The sequence below is a fragment of the Natator depressus genome, chromosome 15, assembly GCF_965152275.1.
Source record: "Natator depressus isolate rNatDep1 chromosome 15, rNatDep2.hap1, whole genome shotgun sequence".
Lineage (NCBI taxonomy): Eukaryota > Metazoa > Chordata > Testudines > Cheloniidae > Natator > Natator depressus.
In genome coordinates, this window is record NC_134248.1 from 13,219,501 (window position 1) to 13,235,470 (window position 15,970).

Genomic DNA, 15,970 nt, shown 5'->3' on the forward strand with positions numbered 1-15,970 from the left:
CAGAAAAAAATGTTAACTTTTAGAGAGTTTTAAACTAATGTATTGGTTTTGTTTTTCATATCCCTCTATTTGTAAAGCCCAGCTCCCGCAGCACCGAATTCAACTATACAGGCTTCAGATGGAGAGAGAAATTCTAACTAACAGATTTTGGAAGGTCTAAAATTATTTAAAATCACTTTTCCATATATAACATCTGATATCAAATGATCTATTGGAGCTACAAATAACTGCTGTATTCCACGGGAAAAGGATGGCAGAGGGTGATTTCAAGTTCTCCATTGTGATTAAGCTTTCATTTCCAGTATTTATGATTTGCAAGACATTGAATAATAAGCTACCACTAGCCCAGGATTAAGTATGGGCAAAAGAGAGAAAAATTTTTGTTTGAGATTGTTTTACAATAACAGCTCCTTCAACTGCTCAGGACTTTGAAATATTAGAAGCCAGAGTACAGGTGAGGCAGTCAAAAGACCATGATAAAAATTGATTTACCACATTATTCTGCAGGTTATGAGAGGGTTCTATCACTTATGTCAGTGGCATCATGACCACATGGGTGATATAAAGTTTATATATACACATTTTTAAAAAACACAAACTATACATATACACCTCACTGGCATCCAACAAAAGTTAAAAAGCATAGTTCGACATCTTTCCAATACTTCTGCATGCTGGACAAAACATTTTAATGTCATCACTAGAGCTATCGATTAATTGCAGTTAACTCGCAATTAACTCAAAAAAATTAATCGTGATTAATCCCAGTTTTAATCGCACAATAGAATACCAATTGAAATGTATTAAATATTTTGGATTTTTTTTACATTTTCATATATATAGTATTCTGTGTTGTAATTGAAATCAAAGTGTATATTATTTTTGATTACAAATATCTGCACTGTAAAAATGATCAACATAAGAAATAGTATTTTTCAATTCACCTCATACAAGTACTGTAGTGCAATCTCTTTATTGTGAAAGTGCAATTTACAAATGTAGATTTTTGTTTGTTTGTTACATAACTGCAATCAAAATCAAAACAATGTAAAATTCAGAGACTACAAGTCCACACAGTCCTACTTCTTGTTCAGCCAATTGCTAAGACAAACAAGTTTGTTTACATTTACGGGAGATAATGCTGCCCTCTTCTTATTTACAATGTCACCAGAAAGTAAGAACAGGCATTTGCATGGCACTTTTGTAGCTGGCATTGCAAAGTATTTATGTGCCAGATTTGCTAAACATTCGTATGTCCCTTCATGCTTCGGCCACCATTCCATACTCCTAAGGGCATTCTACACCAAAAAATTTAAAATTCTGCGCACAATATTTTAAAATTCTGCAAGTTTTATTTGTCAATAAATAAATACAGGGGCTCCAGCATGGCAGTGGGGAGCACAGGCCACTGGCTGCACGAAGGTGGGAGACCACCCTGCAGCCTCCCCACCCCCACCCCCATCCCTGGGACACGGACTAAGTGGTGAGGCTGCACCCGACTTTGCCCCAGCACAAGACCTGGGCCTGCCCCAGAAACATCCTGGGGCCCTGCCTTGCCCCTCTGTGCCAGGCGCACCAGGTGTGGGGCAGGCAGGCTCAACCAGGCAGGATCCAAGTGTGAAGGGGCTCAGTGTGGGAGGATACAAGTGTGGGGTGAGAGAGTTCTGTGTGGGACAGTCTGGATGCAGGCAGATTGTGGAGGGATCTGGATGCACAGAGGCTTGTTAGGGGGTTCCAAATTGAGGGGTAATGGGACTCTACAGCAGCTTCCAGGTGAAGGTGGTTGGAACTCAGCAGGGGAGTCTAGATGCAAGGGGAGTGTGGTGTGGTGGGGTGGGGGTCTGGGTGCAGTTAGTTGAGGATCAGTGACATGGATGTCTGGATGTGGGGGCTCAGGATGGGGGGGGGGTGAGGCTAATCAGGGTGGGGGTTTGAGTGCCGGGAGCAGAGTGGCGGCGGTCTGGGGTGCAGGGGTGGGGGTTGGGAGGCAGGGTGGCTCCAGATGCATGGGTTGAGGTTCAGTGGGCAGAGTTCAGGTATGGAGTGCTAGGGGTGTTCTGGGTGTATGGGGTGAGGGTTGGCAGGAGAGTCTGGGTATGGAAGGTCTGGCTGCATGGGGATTGAGAGGATGGGGGGAGAATCTCCCCATACAGTGACCTCTCCCTCCACAGCTGAGGAGTGATGGGGGCAGGAAGCAGGGGAGGATGCTGAACTTCCTGCAGTTGGGGGAGGTTTCTGGGTGTGGGTCTGACACAGCCCCAGCCACTCCTTGCAAAGGAAGAGTAAGTCCCATCCCCTCCTGCCTCCAGCCCAGCCAGGACTAGCAGCTGATCCCAGCTCAGGTAGGAGACACTGGTTAGGGTGTCTCCAGCCCTGTGGTGATTTACCTCTCCATTGGCTGCTCCGGGTGCCTGAAACAATGTACCTGAGCTGCTAGGGAGTGGTGTGTGACTGCTCTTGCAGCTTCCCTTTGCTTCCCTGACAGAAAGTCATTTTTCTGCGGGGAAGCCTAGAAATTTGCATGGGACATCAATTCTGTGCATGCGCAGTGGTGCAGAATTCCCACAGGAGTAATTTCAGAGGAAATGCTTCCATGCTGATGACGCTCTTTAAACAAATAACGCGTTAATTAAATTTGTGACTGAACTCATTGGGGGAGAATTGTATGTCCCCATATTCTCCCTTATATTTCATTTTATTGCAGCCTCGGATGATGACCTAGCACATGTTCATTTTAAGAAAAACTTTCACTGCACATTTGACAAAACGCAAAGAAGGTACCAATGTGATATTTCTAAAGATAGCTACAGCACTCAACCCAAGGTTTAAAAATCTGAAGAGCCTTCCAAAATCTGAGAGGGATGAGGTGTGGAGCCTGCTTTCAGAAGTCTTAAAAGAGCAATACTCCGATGCGGAAACTACAGAACCTGAACCACAAAAAAAGAAAATCAACCTTCTGCTGGTGGCATCTGACTCAGATAATGAAAATGAACATGCGTCAGTCCGCATTGCTTGGGATTGATATTGAGCAGAACCCATCATCATGGACGCATGTCCCCTGGAACGGTGGTTGAAGCATGAAGGGACATATGAATCTTTACCGCATCTGTCACATAAATATCATGCGACGCCAGCTACAACAGTGTCATGAGAACACCTGTTCTCACTTTCAGGTGACATTGTAAACAAGAAGCGGGCAGCATTACCTCCAGCAAATGTAAACAAGCTTGTTTGTCTGAGCAATTGGCTGAACAAGAAGTAGGACAGAGGACTTGCAGGCTCTAAAATTTTACATTGTTTATTTTTGAATGTAGGTTTTTTGTACATAATGCTGCATTTGTACATTCAACTTTCATGATAAAGAGATTGCACTACAGTACTGTATTAGGTGAACTGAAAAATACTATTTTGTATTTTTAAGTGCAAATACTTGTAATCAAAAATAAATATAAAGTGTGCACTGTACACTTGGCATTCTGTGTTGTAATTGAAATCAATATATTTGAAAATGTAGAAAACATCCAAAAATATTTAAATAAATGGTATTCTATTATTAACAGTGCGATTAATCGCGATAAATATTTTTAATTGTGATTAATTTTTTTAATCACTTGACAACCCTAGTCATAGTCATCACACAAGCTGCTGTGAGTTACATAATAAAATGATTACCTCTTTCTTCTTCAGATCCTAGAGTTTCTTTGCAGGATGCCATCACATCTGAACAGGAAGTGGAAATCCTCTTCTCTGAGTAAGGCTTCCTCGAACTGTCTTGAGAACTGGCAGGTTCATTAAAGATGTCCTGTGTGGAGCTAGAATCAGAGAGCACCACTGCTGTGCTGTCCTGACTCCTTTCTGCAAAAAAAGGAGAATGAGGTAAAGAATGAATGTACTACTTCATCCACACCACAGGAGACATTAGGACCAAACAGACCTCCATCTTAAACCACGAGTTAGTGCTTTCTCCTCAATCTAAGTAGCATAATGACTGCAACCATTTTGTAAACTTTCTCTATTGTTACACATGGACCTATGCCAACCAATGTGCTTATTGTCTAAAAGATAAATTTATTTTCTTGTAATCTGTCTTCTACAATTTATTGCTATGTTCATCTCCTCACCTGTTTTTTCCAAGAACTGAATATGTAATTGTTTTCTTTCATAAGCAGTTGTTAAGTATTCATGTAGATTTCATTTTTCGAATGATTTCCTGGGATACCTCAGCACGTTAGAAACCTTGTACAAGGACGTTGATGCATAACCCTGATAAGCAGTCACCTTTAGGACAGAATGTAGCCAACGCTTTACACTCATAACATTCAGCAGTTTTACTGTGTCACTTGTGGCATCTCAAAAGGCAGGTGGGATAACTTTGGTACACTAGGTAAAAATCTGAGTCCACTAGAACTCATTTGCTAGGGAAAGACCTCGAACATCAAGATTTCTAAGAATTTTTGGAAGCAGTTCTTGCAAAGGACAGAAGATCAATGTAATTAGAGATGCAAAAGACCTAAACAGAATGATCATTGACATCATCCACTTGACAAGAGTTTGATACAGTCCACGGAACGGTCATCTGCTTAGCATCTTGCTAAGATTTCGGTTTGAGATAGACATCAAGATTCCTGGACTTCAGGCTAGCAGCAAATCTTAATTAGTAATGAAAGAGGTGCAGGGGCTCAAGCAATTTTTTTACTTTCATAACTGATGTGGCAAACCCAAGGGTGCCAGGGCTATGAACTGCCAAGACTAGAGGTGCCAGGGCTCAGCCCTGGCAAGCCCTTGCACAAATTAAGCAATGGCTAGCAGATAGAAGGGTGAGGGAAGTGATTCAGTCTTGGTGGGTACAGCTGATTAGAGTAATGTATCGCACCCGTTGACTGCATTACAGTTTGGAGGGGGTTGTTAGCCCTTTCAGCCATAGTTGTTTCAGCACATGAAACAGTTGTACAAGGTGGTGATTATAGTGGGATAAAAACCATACCCTAGAATAAAGGAACAAGTGAAAACTTCTCAGATACCTCTGAGACCAGTCTAATATATTCTGAGTCACTATGTCAGGGTTTGGCAGAGACAACCTAGCATATCTTCATGATTGGAACTGGAACAGCCCATCCACGTGCAGGCTCTAAAACTACAACACAACTACAGAAAAAGATACACATTTTCTTTCTCAGATGGGAAAAAACACATTTTTCTACAATTTTCCACCAGCAAAATCCAATATCTGATGTAAAATCCTAGCAGACAGATCTCTCTCTATATCTAAAGCCCATGGATGAATTTAGTCCCTTTACCAGGGACAGGATTGGTTCAACCGATAAAAAAGTTGTATACAACTAATGGCACGCAAAAAGGCTGACACGTATCTGATACTGAACACCAATGCAGTCCCTCTGTATTCTTATTCATGATATGATCAAGAATAAAATGAAAAAATGCTCAGCAACAGAGAGCTTCAACAGAGAGGAGCTGATAGTATAAATAACTCCCTCCCTTTCTGTACAAATTACACAGTACAAGTAGAGCGCTGAGATGCTTCTTATGGATTTGTCTTAACCAGATAAACCCTCTCCCCAGACCTCAACTTATAGTACAGGCATTACTTGTTTTGATTCCAAAAAGATTATAATGCAATTTGATTCAACCTACGGGTTTTTCATTTGGCACATGAAGAAAACCTGTCTATCCAGTGAATAGGTCTTATGAAACTGCACCTGGAAAAAGGAACTGGGGGAGGGGGTTCCTGGCTTCCTAATAGAAAGTTTTACAGTTTGTTAGTGATGACAGACTTTATATAGAAATGATATCATTACAAAAGAATGGGAGAGGAAAGATTCTGAATGGAGGTCAGTCAAACTTTCATGACTCATTTGTAGAGCTTTAAAAATGTTCTTTGATATATGTGGATATAGCTGAACGCCTGGTCGGTATCAGGGGGGAAAAAGTTATGTTTTAAACTTCCAAGGTTTGGAAATTGATTGCAAAGTTTTGGGGGATAAAATAAAAGATATTTTCTCTTGTCCACAGTGATTCCTAGCAGTTTTGTAACATCCAGAAAGACTGGTTGAATGACAACACCAACAACAAAAACCCTGATATAGACAACCAACACACTCCACATTTACAGCAATTCATCTGACAGATTTTTTTTTTAAATGGTAGAAACTCAGGCATCTGCTTCAGAAGCAGGTTAGAGGTTGAGTTAGAAGACTGCAGATGCAAAAATACAGCAGTTGCGAGACTATAAATGTTTCATTATCCCATAAGCACTGAAGTTAGTTTTGATGTTCAGCCTGTGACAGATAAAAAGTCGAAATGTTGGAATGGGAATCAAGAATGGCTGGTATACAGTGAGTTTGTGAGGGCTACATCAGTTACTAGGAAATTATACTAACCTCTCTCAGCATAAAAAATGATGCTCAGAGGCTCTGAGCCAGCATGTTATATTTCAAATACCCGCATATCAATGAGGTTTTTCATCCCAAGGGAGCAAACGTGAAGTCTTCCTTTTCAAATCCTAACTAGCAATCCCAGCTTGAAGTTTCTACTAAAAAGAAGTGTACATATGTAGGTATGCATGAGTGTATGTGCCACTCTCTCTTTGGGCTATTCCTACACTAGCTAGACAGATACCCAATATTTCAACTACATCATCATCTAACCCTGCTCTGAGCACACAACATAATGGTAAAAACACAAACATCCATCCAATGACTCCCAACATTGCTTCTGCTGGTGGAGCTGAGTTGGTGGGCTGCAACACTAGAAATTTTTTCAAAAGTAAAGCAAGTGTAGACCAATCTTCTTTTTTTTGGGGGGGGGGAGGGGGAGAAAGAGGATGTTTTTACTGTTGCATCTAAGACATTTTTAATGATTTCTTCTGAGTCAACTTCCTCATTTTCAGTGTACATTTCCCAAAAATGTTTAGAAAGATTGGCACTTGATTTTTTTAATATTTAAATAAATCAAGACTGCTAAGTAGAAGATATGGGTAAATGTGATGTCATCATTTCTTTTTCATGGGCTCCAAAGCAACCACAGAAGAGAGGGTTGCTGTGTAGAGGGCATGTGAGCATGACTATTTTCCTTCACTTGCTTTGACCATTGATATATTACATGGTGGTGTGCATTACTTCGGAGTACACACCAAGGTGCCAGGATAAGATAAGGGGTGGTCTGAATAGAAATGAAAAAACTTACATATTCAATGCACTCCACCCCCAGCTGCTATTGAAATTCAGCATAAAAGTTGTAAAATGAGAGTCTTGAGATTATTAGGTTGTTGCCAGGATTCAACTAATAGTAATTCAGAGGCTGGGAAGTGCTAATATCCACACATTACAGATATTCTCTGCTCAAAATACTTTAAAACATATACGTTAGTGCATCAAGATTCAGACTCCATCTGAAGAAGTTCCTAAACTGGACGCACTTTGAACCTGCACTGCAAATAACAATGGGAACAAGAGCAAGGGGTTCCAAAATTAGGCCTCTCCAAAGACACTACATTAGTTACGAATAAAAGGACTCCAGACTTAGAGTTCTTCTGGACAGTGTGTTGTGAATCAGGATGTAAGTCAACTACCTTAGCAGTAATTAGAAATCTGTAGGACAGTGCTATGGAAACAGGCATGCATTACTGATAGGAGAAACCATGAAACTAGACAACTCAGCACTGACTGTATGGATCATTTTGGGAAGGGGGAGTCTTCCAGGAATCCCCATTTCCCCCCACTTCCTTTTACTTCTTTACCTACCCTCAAATGCCTCCTATTGCTGTAACTGTCCCACTGTCAAGAAGGGCTGTACATGGCTCTCTTTGGAGCCTATCAGTGTCACTCCTCTAATCAAGCAGAGATGACTGCTAGAGAGCAACACCAGGAACTCTCTCCCCCAGAAAAGATGAGCGAATCACTTTCTCAGTTCTCCCATGCCAGCAACAATTTCAGGTTCTGGACTGTGATCCTTCCATGGTAGTTTACTGTGATGTCAGACTGCCAGACTAGCCATCTGCATGGTTCAGTTTGTGAGTGTGAGCAGGAGCCCAGAGAGAGAGACTGGTGTCAAGACTATATTAGCTTTGATTATTAAGAAATAATTAAAACATATACAGTGTTTTACGTTTATCTAGAAATTTACAAACATTCCCTGCCAAAAAAGTCTTAAGAGCTAAGAAAGAAAAAAGGTAACATATGGCCTAGTAGTTTAGGAAAGGGGATTACTATTAAGGGTTGGAAAGACCCCTGAAAGCTTACACTAGAAGATCTTCAGAGCAGGAGTTGTACATTCCTGTATGTTTGTACAGTACCTAATACATTTTTGGCACAACTGTAATAACAATACATGAGCTTTAAAATGCAGTTTTATTCTGAGAAATGACTAGAGCTGACTGAAAAGTTTCAGGATTTTTCTGATAGGAAGGGATACATTTTTCATGAATATTTTTTCTATTTCTCAAACAACTTTAGAAGTGACTATGTATAGCATATGTGGCATTGTAAAGCTACTTCTTTATTGTTCCAATAACTTCTATATCAAATGTGCTCAGTTTACAAGCAAAGAGATGCTGTCTGACTGCCAGTTCCGCAAACTCAGCCTAGAGTCTGCGAATCAAGCTGTGTTCTTTCTATTTCATCCACCAGCACCAGCGGTGAAGGTCCCAAATTAAGCACTCTTGACACCTATAGAACTCCAAATTATGCTTTCAGCAACACCTGCACAAACTCAATGTGAGAGATTCTCTCCTTTGCTACAGTCAATGTACACACAATTGTGTAGGCCCCGCTGCAAGGCCTGGTGAAGGGAGTATGCCGAGGATGGGGTCATTATGGGGATTTTATTTAAAGCAGCCCCTGGGGATCCCACTGTTATCCTACGGGACCATTACAGTCCTCTCAGCAGCCCAGAATTGGAGGATGAAAAGGTGGGGTAAAGTCACCTTTGCCCTCCCACTTCCAAGGTTGTGAGTTCTGTGCTGTGCCTCGAAGAGACTTAGCAAAGAATCACACCAAATGCCTTCAATATGTTTGCACAGGTGTAACTGACAGGAAAGAATCAATTTGTTGATGAGCATGTGAAGGGATGGAATCCAACTCACATCCTAACAACTGTAGTGTCTCTGCAGTGCTAACAGTAGTACAAGACCATAAAAATTTATAGGGTAAAATTTTAAAAGTCAATGCGGGGGCGGGGGGGAATCACTGGGTCTCAGGTGCCTAAGTCACTTAGGTACTTTAGAAAATCTTACCCATTGTCACTAAACTCAGTAGACATGACTGCTTACACAAAGGGAGCAGATCTGCTGAGTACGAAGGTGTCTTTTTACATATTCACCTTTTGGAGTAGAACTGCACTTTAGAGAGGGATTTGAAGGAGGAAAGGGAGTCTAGGTAAACAAGAAGAGGGAGCCAATTCCTGGCATGGGGGTAGCAAAATGAAGGTACCAACCTTAGAAAAAAGCGTTTGAAGACATTTGGAGAGTGTGTGCCAGAGGAGGAGAGCAGAAATGTAGAAAGGGGCAAAATAAGTTATTTAAGGATTAGAATTAAGAATTTAAATTGATGTGTTAAGAGAAGAGAGCAAAGGGGAGTGTGAGCTGTGTCCTCTCTTCAGTGGTATGAGAAAAGGAAAGAATAATCAGAATACTTACCAGCTGAAAGGGAGAGATATGCAGCAAGCATCACCCGACTGCCAAATGGTCAAGTCAGGGCTGCAGCTGCTTGTCTTCACCAAATTTAAAAGGCCACCTATTAGAAAAGCGTACTGGGAAAAGGGTAATTCTACACTGAGACATTTCAGGAGTGACGAGGTGAATGAGAAGAAACGTTGGAAGGAACAGAATTTCTGCCTATTTGAGGCAAGATATGTGACAAACACACGCCCAGGTCTTGAAGACTGAAGTTTGAAACGGCTGTGTCTTTTTATTGATATTATGTTTCTATAATAAAAGCTGAGATAAATTTTTGTTATCTACTGCTTGTGGTAATTTAATACATTCTGTTAAAAGAGGGGAGCCTTGTGGTTGGAATCCAGCAGAGGAAGAGAACAATTGCCAATGCGCCATATATTCTGCAGCTCTGGTAAGTACTGCAGAATTGTGCTCACAAATCTAAACTTTATTATAAGAACTCTTTTAAATGTCTAATTCGTACAGTTGGGCAGGAAACATTAAAAATGTGAATCAAGAGCAAGTGATGGACAGAGAGAAGATTTCAGTTATACAGAGAAACATCAGAGAGCAAGCAGTGTTTGGTAAAGACCCAGGCCCCAATCCTGCAAACATACATGTATTTAACTTCAAGCTTGTGAACAGTCCCACTAAACTTGCCTAAATCCCAATCACATAATTAGATGCTTTGTTGAATCAGAGTCCAAAGGAGGAGGCTACGGAGAGGAAACAGAGAGATGTCCGCCGTGTTGCAAATGAAGAATCCAGGACAATTATTCTTCCATGAAAATCCTCTAATCTCGCAACACTAGAGACATCTTAAAGTGCCTAATTTTGGGATATCACACATACCAGAAGGGTTAAGATTTCTGTTTACTATTATCCTCCAGAAACAAAAGAAAAATAATTGGTTGGTTAAGACTAGAAGGATGTAAAGAAGTTAAAATAAAATTTTACCTCAGTAAGAAAGTAATTTTTGTTTCAAAACACAAAAACTAACAAGCCCTTTCCTTTTCCCAAATGTAAAAAAACCTCAAATAGGAAAGTTGTAAACTTTGTTTTTTACTTGAAAATATGACCATTTTAAAATGAGAGGAACCTCAAACTTTATCAAAGATATGCAATTTTTAAAATTTCATCTGTTTTCAATATGAAAATGGCCATTTCTTAGACATTTTTGCAAAAACTCCAAAACTACCTGGGTCACAAAATGAAAAAAAGTATTGAGTGAAAATTTACAAGTGTATTATTTCCACACAACACCAGTTAAAATTAATTTATGTTTTCTCAGAGGACACCGTATATTGCTTAGTGAACACAGCTGTTTAGTAGAGGAATTCAGCAGACCTCAAAGTTGTGTTAAACTTTTACAGTTGACGTCAGACGTATATTTACATATAAAAAATATTTGAAAATTCTGCTTTGCTCCAGCAAAGAATTCTCTCCTCATATCTTCGGACATTGAGCCCCAGTGTGCAGGAGGGACAAGCAGAAAGGAAAAGTGCCTTTCATCCTGTTTACGTATTGTTACAGAAACATGTTTGAATATAGGTCTTGCTAGAAAGATAATTTCAGGATTTGAAAAATTAATGCAGATGGACCCTTTACAGACAAGTTTCAAACTTAGAAATTAACACTGTTCATAGACTGCAAGGAAGGGAAGGGAGGTTTCATCAAACACTGCAGTAATTTCCATTCCATTGTATCTGGGAAGACCCTTTTTAGTCATTCAGGTGGCGGAAGAGAAAGTATTTACTTATGACTTTTTAAAGAACTAGAATTTCTATCAGATCTCAGTTCTCTTCTTAAAAGTATGCTAAGGCTAATCTAGTTTCTGATTGACTGAAGTTCACAAGGCTGATCCATAAACCAAAGTAGAATAGTGCTATTCTATAATAGCACAGGAAGTCATTGCCACTCTATTTCACTAATATCCAAATACAAACACTTGTGTGTGCCTATCAGTTATTTGGAGAAAAAGGTGTTTTAATATAACTTTGAAAAAGGATCAGTGTTTCTCTTTGTCTCAGCACTTCTTTAGGACGAGGAGATCATTATTCTATGTCAACACTCTATTCCATTGATGTGAACTCTTTACATATACCAGTATACATATGGAATATACCTTGTCATCTGAACTGTGGATGTTCACTAGCATGGCAGGAATGAAAAAAGAAGAGGGCAATGGTGTGTAAAAATGTGAGACTGGCCTGAAATAGCAAGTATACAATAGCACTGGACAAGAGGCTACATGCAAAGGCATAAGTATAATGTAGTAAACCTCTTAGAATAGCATGTTGACTGGCAGAATCTGTTTTGCATTATGAAACTGTGAAGGTCCTTGCAAAGGAAGTAGTAAGTAACTGAGAAAAGTAAGAAAGTAAAGCTGTATTAATGAGGTATTTAGTTTTTATCAATGAAGTTGCTATTCAACTTGATTGACAGATTCCCCACACTCCACCCCATGAAACTCTTTTTTGAGATGAGAGAGAATGGGGAGAAGGTCCTAGGTGTAGCTATATCTGTGGGAAGATACCAGGTTCAAAGAGAAGAAAGGGTAAAACATACAACTTCCTCTTTAGAATACTATCCTGGACATCGGGAGGAAGGGCATGGGTTCTAGTAGTTATAAGGTCTTTCAACTGGGGTAGAAGTTCAGATAGCGGTAGAAAAAGGTGCTAAAACAAAGAGCCTTAAACACAGGTGAGCTGTACACAAAGCTTTTCTGGTATGTGACATATGTATTCCATTTCATTTTAAAGTAAAGAAAAACCTTTGAACAACCGTATTTATGGAGTGGTAACTGATGACATTTATCAAAAGTGTCAGACTCAGACTTTCCCACTCCATAAGGATAGTTGTTCAAAGGCTGTGGTTTCACAGATTTACTGCATGTGGAATATAGTATTTTTACTTACCTTGGCAGTAACTGGAGTTCTTTGAGATATGTGGCCCTTATGTGTACTCCATTTGAGGTATGTGCACGCTCCATGAGCCTGAAGACCAAAAATTTTTGCTAGCAATGTCCCTTGATCCAGGCCTGCATCCTTCTCCTCATGCTCCAAACTGAGAGCATAAGGGGCGGTGAAAACTGACTACCCGTCCAGTTCCTTGTGTACCACAAATAACCTTTGGAAGTATTTTCAGCAGAGGGGAAGGAGGGCACTGACAGATCCTATGCAAAGAAGGCTGGATCTTGCTCCTGCCTATTTATTGATATAATAAACTGCTGCCCTGTTGTCTAACATGATCTGAACATGCAGGGTCTGAATAAGTGGTAGAAATCGTTTGAAGGCTTCATGCAGACTACAGAACCAGGAGGTTGATGTGTAACTGTGATTCTTGTTGGGTACCACTACCCTGTGCTATATGTTCATTCAGATGGCCTCCCCAGCCTAGTACGGAGGTGTCTGTGACCCATCTTTTCATGGGTTGGGAAGGGACGAAGAGACCCCACTACCACACACACACAGTTAATCTGTTTTCCTACCAGATAAGCTAAGTCAGAACTCTGTGGGGACATGAGACTGCTTTGTCCACAACCACACATGTAGATATCAGAGATGAAGTCTCAAAAAGTGTCACATACATATAAGAGGACATGTGATGTAGGAGGAAGACAGCATCATACTGTTGTCTGAGGGCACGGTTGAAGCTGAGTGATGAGCTCCTTCATAGCTTGGAATCTGTCCAGAGGCAGGTATACTTTGGCTCTGATCGAATCCAGGGTTGTTCTAATAAAATGTATAATCTGCACAGGAGCTAAAATGGACTTTTCTTTATTTACTTGGAGTCCTAATGAACATAGGACTTGGACTAAAGATAGGACTGCCCTCTGAACGTCTCGGTACAGCTTCCCCAGGAGTCGCCAGCACTTCAAGGTACGGGAATAATAGCGGCGTGCCCTGATCATTCAAAAGTGCTGCCACTACCAGTGTCACCTTTGTGAACACTCATAGCACCATCAAAAGATAGAAGGGGATCACTCCGTACTGGTAATGGTCCAAACAGATGGTGCACTGAAGGAACTTCCTGTGTGCTAGGTGGATGTCTGTGTGAAAATAAGCATTCTTTAAATCAGGAGCTGTGAACCAGTCGCGTCTGTTTAGAGAGGGAACTATAGAGGCCAGGGTGATCATCTGAACCACAGGAGGCAGATGAAGGCATTCAGCTGTCTGAAATCTAGTATGGGCCTCCAGCCTACTTTCTTCTTGAGGATTCTTCTTCTTTTGTATGTCAACCTGAAAAGCAACATTAAAAGGTCAACATCCAAGTCTGTCATCTGCTCTGTGGCTTCAGGTGACCTGGAATAAATCAAGGCTTTCCCTTCAGAGAAAGATCTTAGAGGGCAGTGGTTCACTAGTTGTTCCCTGGTTTGGCTGTCTTCTCCGCATTCACATATCAGGCTATACTTCATTTTCCATTTGAGTAGTGGTAATTACAAACATCTGTTTGAAATTCTGATGTGGTCTGCTGTGATCCAAAGCTTTTGTGCCATGGTGAAGCTAGATGGCTGGTCTATAGGACCTGTGATCGGGCCTTGCTTCTTTACCTCCACTACTTTCCCCACAGCCTCTGCGCCACTTGGTTTTTGCTGATAGTCCCAAGGTTTTGAGAGCTTGGCAACTAACCAGAAGAGATTCCTGGATCAAAGGCAGCATTTTGGAGGAGTTTTGAGATCACCATAGATGAGCTTGTTATTGAATGGTTGTACCCTTGTATTACTGCTGCTTCTCTTCAGTAGTAATAGTAAAATATGGGTGAAGACAGGAAGCCAGATATTCAACTACCGAGAAAGCAAAATTACTCAAGATTGTAACTCTTTGCAATCAGCTTTCTATTTAACTAAGCGATTTCACACAACGGGGTGATTGGGCAACAAAATGGCAGATGAAATTCAATGTTGCTAAATGCAAAGTAATGCTCACTGAAAAACATAATCCCAATTATACATACAGAATGATGGGGTCTAAATTAGCTATTACCACTCAAGAAAGAGATCTTGGGGTCATCGTGGATAGTTCTCCTAAAACATTTGCTGTATGTGCAGAAGCAGTCAAACAAACAAACAAAACAAAACAACACCAAAATGAACAGAATGTTAGGATCCCATAGGAAAGAGTTAGGTAATACGAGGAAAAGTTCATAATTCCCTTATATAAATCCACAGTGTATGCCCACACCTTGAATACTGCTTGCAGGTCTGTTTGCTGCCCCATCTCAAAAAAATAGATTAGAATTGGAAAAAGTACAGAGAAGGGCAACAAAAATGATCAGGAGTATGGAACAGCTTCCATATGAGGAGAGATTAAAAACACTGGAACTGTTCATCTTAGAAGAGAGACAACGACTAAGGGGGAATATATTAGAGGTCTATAAAATCATTAATAGTATGAACAAATTGAATAAGGAAGTGTTATTTAACTCTTCATGTAAAAAAGAACCGGGTTGACCCAATGAAATTAATAGGCAGCAGGTTTAAAATAAACATAATGAAGTACTTCTTCATTGAATCTACATTCAACCCATGGAGAACTCATTGCCAGGGAATGCTATGAAAGTCAAAAGAATAACTGTTCAAAAGAGAATTAGATAAGTTCATGAGGATAGGTCCATCAGTGGCTATTAGCTAAGATGATTAGGGATGCAACCCCATGCTGTGGGTTTCCCTAAGCCTCTGACAACCAGAAGCTGGGACTGGATGACAGGGAATGGATCACTTGGTAACTGCCCTGTTCTGTTCATTCCCTCTGAAGCATCCGGCACCGGCCACTGCTGGAAGACAGGACACTGGGCTAGATGGACCATAGGTCTGACCCAGTATGTCGTTCTTATGTTCTTAAGATGGAGATCAAGGTGGCTGTCTACAAGGTGTGAGCATCTGTTCCCCAACTGGTCCAAGCTAGTTTGTGGATTATATTGTTCCTAGTTTTTAATCTTGGTATATTCATCTTGGAGAAGAGGAAATATCTTGAGTAGAATATTTTCCCTTGTGCTGAAGCAGTACCAATTCTATGGCTTACAGATGGAGCAGGACTCTACTTCCTTTCTGAGCATCTTCTTCTGAGAGGGGTCACTGAAGAGGGACATGGAAGGGGGTTCTGAAGGGAGAACAGACAGGAACTCTGTCATATCACCAGTAGTGATAACCTCTAGAACCCATCTGTTTGACGTTATTCGGTGCCATGCTGAGAAAAAGTGAACTAGATGACCTCCAAATAGGGTGCAGGAGTCCTGTGTATGTGTCAGAGGCCTGATTCTTGGCTTCTGAAAGCCCCATGAAAAGGATTTCCTGGTGGG

At 40.7% G+C, this 15,970-nt stretch overlaps 1 protein-coding gene across 5 annotated transcripts in view; it reads right to left on the minus strand.

The window, feature by feature from the left end:
• CABIN1 (calcineurin binding protein 1) overlaps window positions 1-15,970 on the minus strand; it is a 211,117-nt gene that overhangs the window by 132,390 nt on the left and 62,757 nt on the right. For all 5 annotated transcript variants that reach the window (XM_074972749.1, XM_074972748.1, XM_074972751.1 and 2 more), the window contains one exon: window positions 3,673-3,855. In XM_074972749.1, the coding sequence (XP_074828850.1) occupies window positions 3,673-3,855 (183 nt within the window). The remainder of the gene's footprint in view (window positions 1-3,672; window positions 3,856-15,970) is intronic.